The following is a 15,470-nucleotide window of genomic DNA, read 5'->3' on the forward strand; positions in this document are numbered from 1 at the left end:
ATTGCGGTATCATATTGTTTCCTTTTTTATTATTGAAGTATCCAACTCAACATCTTCCTCTTCTTGCTTGACTTCATTGTCATCTTCCTTTTCATCTTCTTGTTTGATCTGAACTTCATTCGGGATCCTTCTGGTTTGAACAATTTGTACATCCGTTGCAAACTTGATTGGTGCAGCAACTGGTGCTACTGTTTCAACTTCAATTGAAGGCATATTTTCTTCTGGCCCATCAGGTAAACCCTCAGCAACCAGAAGTATATCTAACCCTAGGAAAGCTGCCAAAATGATGATAGCTGCTGGTTTGGACATCACCGCATTACTTTCCTTACAGAAGCTTGCACAAACACATAAAGGACACCCCCAAACACATTCACAGTCAACCACTCGGTTGTAAGTGGCATAAAGAATATGGTCAATTTGTTTAAACACGTTTGCTGATATTCCTGACCCATCAATACCTCCTTTTGCATCGTAAAAGATCAATCTTGCTGGCCTTATTCTTGTTGTTTGTCTCTTTGCAAATTCTTTCTCAGGAGCTTTACATTCAGTTATCAATTCTGCTTCTCCAACACTTGAAGTTGCCCCAGAAAACTTTGCATTGGGATTAGTGGTTGCTCCACCACTAACAAATATTGGAAGCATGTTCATAAGGGCATGTTGAGCCGCATGAATACCTCCAGCAGGTGATAAACTCTTTTTGGTGATAGCATCGAGAGCAGAGGAAGGAATATCTAACCAGAATCCCTTGGAATCAACTATGAATGGAGGATTATTAACTTCTTCGGCTTCAAGGATTTCACCTCTTCTATTGACTTTGAAATACCCAAACACTATTGTTCTAGACCGAACAAGACCAAAATAAGCAGGAATATCACTTGGAAGTGGAAGATCTATGGGATGTAATGGCTTAATAAGCTGAGTTTCTTGTGGATCAACATCAGTAAAGTCTCTTTGTTGAGTGATCCAATCAACATCAACTCTTTTCACTTTTGCATATTTCCCTTCAGCATTAAACTCTTCAACCAAATAGGGTAACCCTTGATGAAGGAAAATGGCTCCCTTATAAATTGAGAAGCTGGTTCTTGAGGCTTCAATTTCTTCAATGACAATGTTCCTATTGTTGGTAAGATCAACCACTGCATAAGTATCTTCTTCCACTGCTCTGATAGTCACCTTTGTATGAGGATCAGGTAAATATTTTGGCAGCGTTCTATAATAGCCTTTGTTATCTTTAATTAAATTCTTCAACACTATTTGTGAATAGTTATTCTCTTTAATCAGATCATCATGATCACTTGTCTCTCTCACAAAATATTTCATATCTTCCATTATGTTTAAAGGTATCTCATAGGCTGCACATTGTAAATGAGCTTCCATAATAGAATCAGTAGAGCCACCATTGATAAGAGATGTGACACACAAATCTTCATAAGTTGAACGATCAACCAACTCATCTGGATTTGTCATGTAATGTTGATCAGTGGCATTTGAACCTCCAACAAATATGGCCAAACTTCCTTTAGAATCTTTAGCTCTTCCTGCTCTACCAAATTGTTGATGTAAATTCAGTTTCAGAAATGGGAATTGAGAAGTAATAACCACATCTAAATCAGCCAAATCTATACCTAATTCTAAAGCATTAGTAGCAATGATTGCTTTTAAATCACCATTAAACATTTTCCTTTCAATGATTCTACGATCAGATTTACTATAACCTCCACGATAAGCCATAATATCATTATTATCCACCTTTATTGGACCAAACTTGTTTTGTTCCTTTAAGAGGGACTTGACTTCCTTCATTAAAAGTTCACAAATCTTCCGGATTGTACAAAAGACAATCACCTTTATGTTAGGAACATTGGTTAACAATTGTAACAAGATTTTAGCCAGTTCTGTAGTAGCACTTTCTCTAGGAATAAAGGGACTAGCAGTATAATTATTAGTGGAAGTAGTAGCTGATTGTTCTGTAGCAGCAGTTTTCCCCAACTTATTCATTAACGGAGGCGGTCTCCAAATCACAAGACGTCTTTCAGAACATGGACTACCATCTTCAAAGATATGAACCACTGCTTCAGTTGGAGGGATCCCACAGACAGTTTTGAAATGTTCAACTGAATCATTGATGGTTGCTGAACATGAAATGCATTGGATATCAACATTACCAAGTGAATCACAGATCCTTCTTAACCGGGACATGACTAAACCAACATGGACTCCAAATGTTCCCTTGTAGACATGTAATTCGTCCATAATCACATACTTTAGGCTTTTGAGGAAATGTTCCCAGCTTGAATGGTCATCCAAAGTATCATGGTGGGCCAAGATAGATGCATGAATTGAGTCAGGGTTTGTAAAGAGAATATCCGCATGAGAACGTATGCCTCTTCTTAAAGAACTTGGTGTGTCACCGTCATAAGTATCGATGATAATCTTTCGTTTGTTATTCAATGGTAATTTATCTATCAAATCTTGGAGATGACGTTTTTGATCTTGAGCCAATGCCTTGGTGGGGAAGATAAATAGTGCAGTGGAATGTCTACCTTTCAATCCGGAGTCAATATCCCATAAGATATCATTAAGCACTGGGATTTGATAGATAAGTGATTTACCTGAGCTGGTAGAAGTGGTGACAATCACATGTTTCAAGTTTTCACTAATTAAAGCATCAATAGCTTGAGCCTGATGAGTATATAGATCCTTTTCAAGATCTATTTTCTTTAGTGAGTCAAGACCCAATTGGAGATCGGGATGAATGAATTCCAAATTGATAGTGTTTGTTTTAGCAGCTCTAGGTGGATTTAGTACCTTAGTAGTTACTATTTGGTCTTTGTAAAATGGTTTTTGATGCAATGCTTTGAGCATCATATCAATTGTAGGGTACTGCTTGGCATCTGTTGATGATGATGATGATGATGATGATGACGTTGATGTGACCAAGTTTTCTATTGGATCAACAAAGACTTGGGGCACAGGAAGTACAGCTAAAGTCTTTAGTTTGTCCATAGGGATATTGTTAGCGACTTCGTCATCAGAGTACTGATCTAGCCAGGTATTTATACATTTTAGAAACTTGTCGTTTCTAGAGGCAATGATCCCTTGGATTTGTTTTGTTGTAAGGTTCTGAAGCTTTAATTCCTTCAGCAGTAAGAAGAATAAGTCATCTCCTCTTCCAACGTTGTTAGGCTTACGTCGCTTGAACATTGTGCTTGCAATGCTATTGATTCTGGCATCTCTAAAGTCAAAGATCAAGATTTGATCACTGTTATTGCCACCACCATTTTTCAAGTCGTCTATGGACTCAGATTCTTTATGTTGATGGTAGCCAGTCTTCCAATTGAAGTCTACCTTCTCCACAAACAGGAGATGGAGTTGATTCTCGTCAACATAGTCGTAGAACACGTCACCTTCAGGTAGCAATGCTTTTATGATGGCCAAATCCACTGGGTGTAGATCATCTTGGGGCAGATAGAATTTGGCTATTACGTCGTAGGAAGGGATAGTTGATGAACTATGAGTCAGTAGGAACGTGAGCCGGGTATTGAGGATATAGAACAAGCGGAACAACCGTTTGAACTCAGGTGGAAGTTTATCCATGATGAAGAAGGGTGTCGGCCTTTCGCAGTAAAGGGCCGTGCTAGTAAAGTAGCACAACAAGTCGAGCAACTACTACACTTACTAGTTAGTGTACTTCTGTACTACTACTACTACTACTACAACTACTACTAATACTACTACTACTACTACTACTATTACTACTAATACTACTACTACCTGCTACTACTACCTGCTACAACTACCTGCTACCACTAGCCATTTGAGGTACTATTAGTATTTGTGGCACTTCTGATACCTCAACCATTGTGGCTACTACTGTTACCTGTAAGACTGTCACATGTGTTTCTGTTCCCTACATCACTGCTGTTCCTAGTATTATTCATTACCGATCACCACACTTAAACTAAACCGGTGTAATCTCCATTGACCATGTGGTTTGATCATTTGATCATAAGATAACCGGCGATTGTTGCCTGATTTAAGCTGTACTATGACGGACAGAACCACCCAGTACACTACCACACGTTTATACTTGCGACTACTGTTACATTCTACGACCCCATGTGGATTAATTCTGGGGTAGATGAGTAATGAGTGGGGCTTGCTGTCACTACTGCACTTATTATATACATCCTCAAGGAGCAACATAGCCTCATATAAAGGTCAGTACATCGTACGTTCATAAGCTATGTTATAATTAGTGTTGTTGTAAGTACTTATCATCACTGTTGCTATCACTGCCACTACTAACTACTACTGCTACTCACTACGACTACTACTAACATTTCCTGCTATCATTATGTTTGACAAGTTAAAGATCAAATCAAAGGCCAATTCTGTTGCCAGCAGCAGTGCACCATTGACTCCAGGTAAACCTTCTCGTGAAGATATCTATAGAAATCGTCAAAACTATGGAGTTAATTTAGGGGGGTGTTTTGTCTTGGAGAAATGGCTATTCCATTCAATATTCCCTGAAGGAGCCAACTGTGAAGCTGAAGCCGTTGCCAAATTGGTCGAGGAAAATGGTGAAGATGAAGCCAGAACAAGATTGGAAACCCATTGGACAAACTTCATGAGTGATGATGATTGGCAATGGTTGGAAGATCATGGTGTCAACTCGGTACGGATCCCCATTGGATACTGGGAGATTGATGGAGGTAGATTCACCAAACACACCAAGTTTGAACCATTTGGTCATCGGGTTTATGCCAATGCTTGGAGCATATTCAAGAAACTGTTTGTGGAAAAAGCTGGTGAACATGGAATCTCTGTGTTGGTTGATTTACATGGCCTTCCAGGAGGTGCCAATGGATCAGATCATAGTGGGGAACACGGTGGCGATGGTAAGGCAGAATTCTGGCATTCTTCAGAGTTACAACTTTTGATTTGTGAAGGTCTTAAGTTTATAGTTAAGGATTTATTGGACTATGAAAACATTTGTGGGATTCAAATTGTTAATGAAAGTGAATTTGCTGATAACCCCAAGCATCAAAAGGTTTATTATGGAGCAGCCATTAATCTGATTCGAGAAATCGATGGGAATATTCCAATTATAATTTCTGATGGTTGGTGGCCAAACCAATGGGCTGAATGGGTTCAAGAGCTTCAAAATCATAATAATATTTTGGGTGTGGTTATTGACCATCACGTGTATAGATGTTTCTCTGATTCTGATAAGAATAAGAGTCCTCAACAAATTATTGATCAATTACCAGCGGATGTTTTAACCAATATTTCCAAGAATGGCCATGGAGTGGATTTCATGGTGGGGGAATGGTCTTGTGTTTTGGATCAAAGTACTTGGGATAAAGCTGAAGGTGGTGCCAACCATAAAAGAGATGAATTGGTCATTGAATATGGCAATCGGCAGTTAAACCAGTTTATGGAAAGAGCTTCTTATGGTAGTTACTTTTGGACTTTTAAATTTGAATCAGGTAATGGTGGAGAATGGGATTTAAAGACCATGACTGATAAGGGGGCCATTAAGAGTCCTTTACCCAATCGGGGGGTCCAAGTTCCAGATGGTAATAGTTATGAAAGAGCAAAGGAAGATGCCAATAACCAACAGAAACAGTCGGTTGATAAAAATTATGATTGGAATCGGTTCAATGATGGGTTTACTATGGCTTGGAAAGATAGCGAAGAATTTCTTCGGTTTAATGGATCTTTAATTGGTAGAATTGAAGCTACAAAGGAAGAAAGATTAAGAGAAAATTCAACTGAAAGGGGTACTCCTAAACGTCCTGATGAATTTGAATCTGGTTATTTGGCTGGCTTATTTCAATTCAGATCAATAGTATAATTAGCATATAGCTTAAATGTATCGCTTAACTATTTAGCGTCAGTGTATGTCCGGGTGTCACGATGTCCGGGTGTTGCGGTACTATATAAACAAATTCAAAAAAATGAATATATGTAATAATATTAATAATGAGTTCAATTGATAAACCCCCTCTTTTCACATGATTAACATTCGATCTAAGGGAGACCTAGATAAAATAGCAACACGGCTAACGAATGACCTTCAAGTCATCGCTCAACATCTGCTTACTCGCTTTGCCGGGTTCGAAGCGAGTCTCTTAGAGATCTTTAGATATGAGCGAGAGAAACACCTAAGACTTCATTATTGCGACTATGAGATGGCGTATGTGTGCTATTTAGTTGCTTTCCGTTTGAGACAGTTGTTCCACGAAGACAGTTTGAGCTCCCAAGGGGTTGATTTGAAAAAGTATGTCAATTCGTCGTTGATTGCCAATAAGGAAGCGTTCAAAGAGATCACCGAGCAGTTACAAAGTCATCATGAAGACGATAATGACGAAGAAGTCGATGCATTGATGGCACGATTCAATAGTTTGAAAAGAGGAAGTAACGGAGTCTCCAAAACTGGAGTATCATCCTCAGCTTTGCCCTTGCAAAAGTATCCCGATATGATTTCTAATCAGGAACTACACCAAATCATGACCAACGACCCTAGTAGTGTTCTATTGATAGACTTTAGAGTGACTAAAGAGTTTGAAGTTGCTCATATCAATTTCCCAAACATAGTCAATATCCATCCAGCAGATTTAACATCATTGTATGACCTGAAGGGAGCCAGCAACGTTACTGATGGAGATCTTGAAGAAAAGTTGAAGAAGCATATACCCCCGGATCAGTATGATCGATTTAACGAACGACAGAAATATGAACTCATTGTACTTTATAATCAAAACTTTGGGTATAAAGGTGTTTCAATGGATGGTGATAAATTTGAATTGTTGAAACACCTGCTTTTAGATGAATCCATTGATGCCATACCAGCAAATAGTCCCTTTAAAAGGTTGATTGATTTGCTTTGCTTTAGAAACAAATACATAAGTTCCAGATTAAAGAACTTTCCTTGTATATTATTGGGTGGGTTGGATAATTGGAAGCAACAATATGGTCCCAATTCAGTATCAAAAGTTGATCGAATTGCTCCTCTGTTACAAACAAAACCGTCTCTTGCTACATCTTCTTCAAGATTCAACTCATTACCCCGCAATGGTTCAAGTCCAGGCTACTTAACAAGTTTAGATGATTATTTAATCTCAGCTAGAATAGGTGAAGCATACCCGAAACAGTCCACTTTGGTAACAGTTTCTTCTACTAATGGGTCTTCATTGTATAAGCATCCAAGAATATACTCTACTCCAGAAATGACTCAACAACAACAACAACAACAACAACAACAACAACAACAACAACAACAACAACAACAACAACAACAACAACAACAACAACAACAACAACAACAACAACAACAACAACAACAACATCAGCAGCAACAACAACAAATCCCAAAGCAGAAAGTCATTGTCTCTTCTACATCTTCAAGTTCATCATCAGCGTTGACAACCAAGTCTTCAGAACCGACTTCATTAGATTCCACTTCCTTTCTTGTTCAATACTCCACAGGACTTACGAATTTAGGCAACTCATGTTATATGAATTGCATTCTTCAATGTCTTGGAGCTACTCCACAACTTACAAGTTTCTTCTTTTCAGAATTGTCCCCCAAAACTTCACTACCAATTACCGGCAATACCAAATCATCGTATCGAGACCATATTAATGTTCATAACAAATTGGGAACCAAGGGAATTCTTACCACTAGTTTTGTAAAGTTACTTGGAGAAATGTTTCAAAAGAATGGTAAGTCTTTCACTCCAATGGAATTCAAAAAGATTATGGGATCCTTATCTCCGGGAAGACAATTTGCAACATTTGATCAACAAGATTGTATTGAATTTTTGACATTTTTATTAGACTCTTTACATGAAGATTTGAATCAAGCATTACTTTCTTCTCCGGAGGAAAGGAAACAAATCATGGAACTTCCACCTGAACAAGAGAAAATAAGAGAATCTATACCAATTAGATTGGCATCTACAATTGAATGGGAAAGGTATTTGAAATTAAATATCTCCATTATTGTTGATTATTTTGAAGGTCAATTCTTATCCCAATTGAAATGCCTAGAGTGTGGGAACACTTCAACTACTTACAATTCTTTTTCAATTCTTTCACTTCCTATTCCTCAAAAGCTTTCTAAAACAGATATCCTTCTGTTACAAGATTGTCTTGAAGAGTTTACTACCACAGAGCTTTTAGATGATGATAATCAATGGCACTGTTCTGCTTGTAAAAAGTTTGTTAGGTCAACAAAAAAGCTAACAATTACCAGGTTACCTCAAATATTGATTATTCACTTTAAAAGGTTTAAATTACTGTCTAATGGATATTTCAATAAACTTGATACCTTTATCAAGTACCCTGTGGGAGAGACCCTAGACTTGACCAAGTATTGGCCAAGTGCTGGGACTCCTGTGAGTGTCAATGATGTCTCCATCACGAAGGAACAAGAGCAAGAATATTTATCTACTTTCCCCGTACGAAATCAAAGGCCACCCTTCAGATACAAATTGTACGGTGTGGCCAATCATTACGGTAACTTGACCACGGGACATTACACTTCATATGTCTACAAAAGAGGCAAGGGGTGGTGTTATTTTGATGATGCAAAGGTAACGGAGAAATGTAAAGAGTCAACGGTGATGAATAAGAATGCATATTGTTTATTCTATCAAAGAATATAAAACAGACGATTTTTATAGGGCTACTATTCCATCATCAGATTCAGGAGAAGATTCCTTTGGACTTGATTCAATGATTCGAAGTGCTGGATGACTGGCAGCTACACCATGACCAAAGCCAGCCCATAACCAAGAAGGTTTGTCCTGAGGATCCATATGAATATCCCCCGAGAACCCTTCAACAAAACTTCTATCGTTGACAGTAATGTTTGTGGTGAAATCTATAAACTCGTTAAAGATGGTGATACTACTCCAGAATTGAAGTTTCCTAAGACATGCTACCACCAAGCTAGTGATCTGACCTCCGTTAACACAATGCAAATAGAGTGGAGCATATTTGGCATGGATAATGTAATCCAAGATTTGTAGGACATCTTGATAGCCAATAGGAACGGCTCTTTTCTTCCCCTTACCTCCCAGACCTACTTCGAAATGAACTAGTTGGACATTATATGATTCACAAAACTCATATAGTATGGGATCAGATTCTGGTGATATGGGCTCCGGAGTCAACGACACTATGGTTCGGAGTTGAAGGGTTCTTAAAAACGGAACATTAACATCTCGAGGGTAAGCTCCTCGATACAAATTATCTTGAACAGTACTGAAATGCAACGGAGGTGTTAGGGGTTCAGGGATAGATAAGTTCATGACACTAGTATACAGTCCTTGTTATGAATAGTTGCATCTATATTGGTATAATGTGTGTCATTGATAAGCATAAGTTGATTTGAGTTTTGATGCAACAGCTTTAAAATTTCAGTGTAGAATCCAATTTGACCCGGAAACGACTCCGAAGTTGACTCGGGGAAGAAAACGGATATAACAACTACTACTAGAGTTTTCTTTTCTTATATATTATTATTAATTACATTAAAGATTAAATACTCAACCATTAAGAGTACTTCATATATATATATATATGTAAAGAGTGTCACTCACACCAATTAACCTAATTTGGCTTGCTTACAGTCTTCAACATTTGTAGCTAAAGCTTCCTCTAATGTCATTCTTGGTGGACGACCAGGAATCTTTGAACCCCCAGCAATACCACTACTGAATTTCAAATAAATTAATTCTCCAACTTCATTAATCTTCTCCAAAATATAATCCAAATCTTCCTTTGTCAAGGCGGCACTAACACATAATCTTGCACGAGCACTTATTATTGGTGTAGCAGGATATGAAACAATCACAACTGCAATACCCATATCATAAAGCATCCGTGAAAGTGCTGGCATTTTAGCAGGTAAGAATAATAATAATGGAACCACTGGTGAATCATCAGCTCCGTAAACAATGAATCCCAATTTCTTCAATCCTAATCTGAGATAACGGGAATTAAATGCAATTCTTTGTAATCTTTCTTCACCTTCCCCAGGGTTTAATTCACCTCTAATAACTCTTAAAGATGAAATAATTTGAGCTAAAACTGGTGGTGGAACACTTTCAGTATAATTATTAGAAATATAATTAATCCGAAGCTTATCAATAATTTTTTTATCACCGGCAAAATAACCTCCAGTTGCACCGAATGATTTAGTCAATGTACCCATTAATAAATCAATACGATTAGGATCTATGCTGAAATAATCACAAACACCTTTCCCAGACGGACCCAATGCACCAATTGAATGAGCTTCATCAACAAACAAATAAGATTTATACTTCTCCTTTAATTCAACCAATTTAGGTAAATTACACAAGTTACCTTCCATTGAATAAAGACCTTCAACTGCAATGATGATCTTTTTCCAAGGACGATGAGTTTTAGGTTGACCTTGAGCAATTTGATTCCGAAGTAACTTTTCCAAATCTTTCATATCATTGTGTTTGAAAACTTTAACCACTGCGCCTGTTAAACGAATACCGAAACGAATAGAAGCATGATTCAATTCATCGGAAATAACCAATGTTTTAGAATCTGCCAATGAAGAGAATAAATTAGCATTAGTACCATAACCTTGAGAAACAATAATGGCATCTTCCTTCCCAACGAAATCTGCAATAACTCTTTCGCATTCCAAGTGTAAGTCAGAAGTACCACTATGAGCTCTTGGTGAACATACAGAAGTACCATAATCATCCACAGATTTCAAAGCAGCATCAGTACAAACTCCATGGGATTGAGCAAATCCCAAATAATTATAAGACGATAAATTAAGACATTCATTGGAAGTACCATCATAAACAAACCCTCCACGAATAGCCTTTCGATTGAAACAATTGATATAACGACCAGGAACTCCATGGATTGGTCTAGCAAAACAATCATCAATTCGAGTTTTCAATCTTCTAACATAGAAAGATTCAAAAGCTGTATACCATGGAGCGTAACCGTTTGATTCCACCAAGAATTCATAATCTTTAGGACGAAACACTTTACCGAAGAAATCTCGAATGTTCCCAACAATAATCAATATTAGATAACTGATATAAGTAGCAATATATATCGCCATAGGAGGTTCATCATCAATAGGTGTTGGCAAGGGTTCACCTACAGGATGTTTTGACGTGTACAAATATTCCTTCAGTGTAAGCTTTCCATATTCATGATCAGCTATGACTGAATCAGGTCGATTATCGACTGGAGCATTGGGGATAGAGGTTAATGTAAATGACATTACAATTCAACAGAAACGAATGTATAAATATACTTAATAAATAAATGAATGAACGAATGAATGGTCTATTCTTATTCTTATGTTATTGATAGTAGAAATGTATATCCCCTGCCAATAACAACAAAACACGCGTGAAAGATCAACTAAACACGCAAGAAGAAACCAATCAAGAACTCCGGGACAAAAAGGTAAGATATCAACGCACACACACAAACACTATAATTACCTGGTCCAATAGCCAATATCAATATTTAGTAGTATTAGTAAGAATAGAAGGATAAGAAAGGTGTAAAAGGCGCAAAATTTTATGTTTAGTTATATAAAATTCGAACCTCCTATTTTTTTTCGCGCGCTACCATAAAATTCCGGTAAAGTTGAGATTATGGAAACAAAAGTCACGTGACACTGCTATGCTTTATTCAGTATAAACTCGATGACTGAAAATTATAAATTGTAGCTATTAGCTTAGATATAACATTTACTGTCTTTAGTTTCATGATTTAATGATAGTAGGGCCTTTGTTTGTTTTCGTAAGTTATACAAGTAATGTTTTTTTTTTCATGTGCATCAATATGTTATTACCGTACTTGCCATTTCCCCGTACTTGCCATTTCCCCGTACTTAATCCTAGTTTTCACCATTCACTAACCCCTTCACAATTTGATTATTTTGGATTGAAGCCTTCTAATTCTGTTGATATCGTTGTAATTTGATATTACATGTATGTATAGTACTATTATGCCCCTAATTCAAGTTTATACTTAAGTAAATCATATACTCGGTACCTACAGACTGGCACTTCCGAGGGTGGCACCACAATGGTAACAAACTGGGTGCAACGAATAATCGACTAAGGTTAAAGAAGTAAGGTGTAACAGAGATGAATGATGTCATACGGAACGTGGTTGCATGGAAAGGTGTCATTCTCTATGTATACTTGTAATAGTTGTAGTGTCTTTGATCATCACCAACCAAATGAAGCACATAATCCAGCTTAACAAGTTCCCAATCTAGATGTCCTATGCTTAACACAGTTGTGGAATGCATCTGATGATTAACAATATCATGACACCTTTCCATTACGGATTCTTCATCCATACAACTGAACGCTTCATCTAATATAAGTAATTGGGGGTTCTTTACTATGGCTCTAAGGAAGAGAGCCAACTTCTGATCTGTTATTGATAATTGACAGAAGGGTGTATCTTTAGACTTTTCAAGTCTATCATTGAACTGTTGTAATATTGATAAACCAAAATGTCCTAGCTGGTTTTCTTTCCCTGTAAACATGAAATTGGAGTTACCCACATCCTTAACTAGTCCTGAAAGAATCACTTGCCACATGGTTTTGCCAGGAGGAACCAAAGCATGCAACTCTGGTGATGATAATCCAAGGTTATTATTCACATCAAAGAAGTTAACTCCAGTACCAGATTTTCTAAGTTTACCATTAACACTAAGAACAGACTTCCAAGATTGAGGATGGTCTGCTGTTATTAGCAGGAGAATGGTTGTTTTACCAGTACCATTATCACCAAGTATTCTCCATCTACTACCAGGTTGAACTATCCAGTTAAAATCAAGTAGTACGGGCAACCCACGGTATACGACAGATGCATTATCAAATTGGATATGTGGTGGAACATTGATTTTGGCAGACATTGTATCCTTTAAAGCAGTCGGTACCATATTCTCCTTCTTATTATGCTGATGTCTTAGAACAGTACGACCTGTGGAGTGGCTCTGAAATTTACTTGGATCAACGACAGAGAGTCCTTCATCATCAACATATCCCACTTTGTCTATCCAATTTGGGATATCGTCTTGTACTCTTAACCCCAACACAATCCCAATTTGAAGCTCTGAAGCCACCCGTTTAAGAGATTCAGACACCATGGCTGTAGCGCCCGGATCTAGTCCAAGAAAGGGGTCGTCTATAACGAGCAATTCCGGTCGGGTGATCAACAGTTTAGCAATTCTTGCTCGGCGCATTTGTCCATTACTCAACAGGTTAATCCATTTATTAGATAAATGGTTCAAGTTAAGTAAAGAAAACAAATAGGCTTCAAACTGGGGATTCACAACAACATTATTATTATTGTAGTTATAGGCTCCAGTGACATAATTATGAACCGAGTTCACATCGTCAGCCATTTCAAGTTTTCCTTTGAAGGCAAACGTCTCGTACCTTGCCAGCAAATAAGTTTTATCGAGACCTGATTGTTCTCTAAAGTTTAGCAATTGGACTCTATCATTAAACCCACTGTGTTTCTCTTTCAAGAAGGGATAAGTTCGGGCTAACGGGGGTGATGTGATGTATTTCCCACCTATGCATTGGAGGAATTGAGTCTTTTTAGGCCCGGTTATAGCCCAAAACGACGAGTGGTCTTGATCATCTTGATCGTTAGGCTTGAACACTGAAAATTCTTCTATAGGAGCTTTAAAGACCTGTGGAGTGGTGGTTCTAGTATCAGCTCGGAACGTTGCGTTTTGGAATCGAACCAAGCACTGGTATAAACGGGAGCTTGACTTCATGAGAAAGGATAGACCATCTCTATATATACTATCATCACCAGACTGTATACGTCTATGTAGGACCTATAAATTGGGGTATCACGACTTACCCAATCAAACACGCAATCATACTTATATTTGTATCGAATCCGTACACATACATACCTACATACTTACATACTTACATACTTAAATACTCACGTATATATATAAGTATCCTTACATATATAATCGGATATACTTGGATATAGGAAATATTAATATGGAGTTTGTTGAACCTGAGACTAAACAGTCTGCCCCTGAAGCCCCTTTGGCCCCACAAGATATCGAAACCAACAGAAAGACAGAACAAGCCGTAGAGAAATTGGAAGATGAAATCGATAAGGCTTATAGTGCAGTGGAGACTCAATTCCAAGGATGGTGGAATCAAACTCAAAGCAAATTACATCTTGAAGAACATAAGCAAGAGATCTTGGATCATTTATCCAAGGCCAAAGCCAATATCTCCAACAATAGAGCCAGTGTTAGTGACTCGCTTAATGCCATTGAAGTCAAGTTGAAGAATCTTAATCTTAGTGTACCTGAGAATGTTAAGAGTCAATTTGAGACTTTGAATGCCAATGTCAAACAAGTTAAACCTTTAGAAGCTCTTGAAGCAGTTAAATTAGATGATGTTAAAAAGACTGCCAATTCTGCTTTGGATGCCTTGGATTCTCAATTGGAAAAGGTCGAGAATGTTGCTGGGGCTGTTGCCAGTTCATTCTTCAGCTACTTTTCTAATATTGTTAGTGTTCAACCTGAACAGGAGCCTGCTGCTGCTGCAGCTAGCACTAGTACCGTCAAAGTACCTGAATTAGAAGTTATGGAAGACGCAAAGCTTTCATTTGTAAAGGATAAGAATTATGGCACTTCCAGACTTGATAATGACTTATACAACCTACACACTAACCAAGAAATATATGTAGGAGAATTGAATTTAGTCGAACAAGCGGAAGTTGGAAAGTTTGATGTTGATTCAAAGACGGAAGATATCAGCCAGTTATTGGCAAAGTACCCCACAACTTTGGACCGATTAATGAACAGCTTGGTGCCTGTGAAGGTTGCGTACAATGTGTTTTGGTACAGATATTTCATCGAGGAGAAGAAGATAAAAGATGCCGATAAGAAGAGACAAGAATTGCTTGAGAAGCCAAGCGCAGGTGCTGTTGATGGAGAAGAAGATGATGAAGATGACTTTATGTGGGATGATGATGAGGAAGAGGATGAAGAGAAGAAGAAATAATGTAATGAATATAACACATAGTAATCGGACGTAGACATAGTATACTCGTAGTCTCATAGTGTACCATAATCTCATCGTATACTCATAGTCTCATAGTATACTCATAGTCTCATTATATACCAAGTCTCCTAGTGTACCAAGTCATGGTGTACCTTAGTGTACCATTGATATAGTTATAGTGTACCAAAGTCTCAAAGTCTCATAGTGCTATACACAATTGCGCAAATGAACATTTCAGTTAACAATCCATTCATCCTTAATCCGTTAATCATCCTGGTCGTAAGCAATAGTGTTACTTATTCACGTTCTTATACGTTTCCATCCGCCCGTACATCCTTTAATATTTACCACCCTATTGTATAATTCCTGAATCGAAGT

The 15,470-nt window shown here is 37.7% G+C and overlaps 7 protein-coding genes across 7 annotated transcripts; 3 read left to right on the forward strand and 4 right to left on the reverse strand.

Moving 5' to 3' along the window:
* Positions 1-9: 9 nt before the first annotated feature.
* On the reverse strand, positions 10-3,597 carry KQ657_001605 (ATP-dependent 3'-5' DNA helicase; the record flags this gene model as incomplete). The annotated part of the gene is made up of 1 exon (XM_043192396.1): positions 10-3,597. One exon carries the CDS (start codon positions 3,595-3,597, stop codon positions 10-12), a length of 3,588 nt encoding a protein of 1,195 aa, XP_043048060.1.
* Positions 3,598-4,357: 760 nt separating this feature from the next.
* On the forward strand, positions 4,358-5,860 carry EXG3 (17-beta-hydroxysteroid dehydrogenase-like protein; the record flags this gene model as incomplete). Its single annotated transcript, XM_043192397.1, has 1 exon — positions 4,358-5,860. One exon carries the CDS (start codon positions 4,358-4,360, stop codon positions 5,858-5,860), a length of 1,503 nt encoding a protein of 500 aa, XP_043048061.1.
* Positions 5,861-6,197: 337 nt separating this feature from the next.
* Positions 6,198-8,675, forward strand: DOA4 (ubiquitin-specific protease; the record flags this gene model as incomplete). The annotated part of the gene is made up of 1 exon (XM_043192398.1): positions 6,198-8,675. The coding sequence occupies one exon, from the start codon at positions 6,198-6,200 to the stop codon at positions 8,673-8,675; it is 2,478 nt and encodes an 825-aa protein (XP_043048062.1).
* A 12-nt stretch (positions 8,676-8,687) lies between these two features.
* Positions 8,688-9,323, reverse strand: OCA6 (protein-tyrosine-phosphatase; the record flags this gene model as incomplete). The annotated part of the gene is made up of 1 exon (XM_043192399.1): positions 8,688-9,323. One exon carries the CDS (start codon positions 9,321-9,323, stop codon positions 8,688-8,690), a length of 636 nt encoding a protein of 211 aa, XP_043048063.1.
* Positions 9,324-9,619: 296 nt separating this feature from the next.
* On the reverse strand, positions 9,620-11,296 carry LCB2 (serine C-palmitoyltransferase; the record flags this gene model as incomplete). The annotated part of the gene is made up of 1 exon (XM_043192400.1): positions 9,620-11,296. One exon carries the CDS (start codon positions 11,294-11,296, stop codon positions 9,620-9,622), a length of 1,677 nt encoding a protein of 558 aa, XP_043048064.1.
* A 927-nt stretch (positions 11,297-12,223) lies between these two features.
* On the reverse strand, positions 12,224-13,831 carry MODF (Modfp; the record flags this gene model as incomplete). Its single annotated transcript, XM_043192401.1, has 1 exon — positions 12,224-13,831. The coding sequence occupies one exon, from the start codon at positions 13,829-13,831 to the stop codon at positions 12,224-12,226; it is 1,608 nt and encodes a 535-aa protein (XP_043048065.1).
* Positions 13,832-14,072: 241 nt separating this feature from the next.
* DOS2 (Dos2p) lies at positions 14,073-15,092 on the forward strand (the record flags this gene model as incomplete). The annotated part of the gene is made up of 1 exon (XM_043192402.1): positions 14,073-15,092. One exon carries the CDS (start codon positions 14,073-14,075, stop codon positions 15,090-15,092), a length of 1,020 nt encoding a protein of 339 aa, XP_043048066.1.
* Positions 15,093-15,470: the final 378 nt, after the last annotated feature.

Source organism: Scheffersomyces spartinae (genome assembly GCF_019049425.1).
Source record: "Scheffersomyces spartinae strain ARV_011 chromosome Unknown scaffold_17, whole genome shotgun sequence".
NCBI classification, from domain to species: Eukaryota; Fungi; Ascomycota; class Pichiomycetes; order Serinales; family Debaryomycetaceae; genus Lizanozyma; species Lizanozyma spartinae.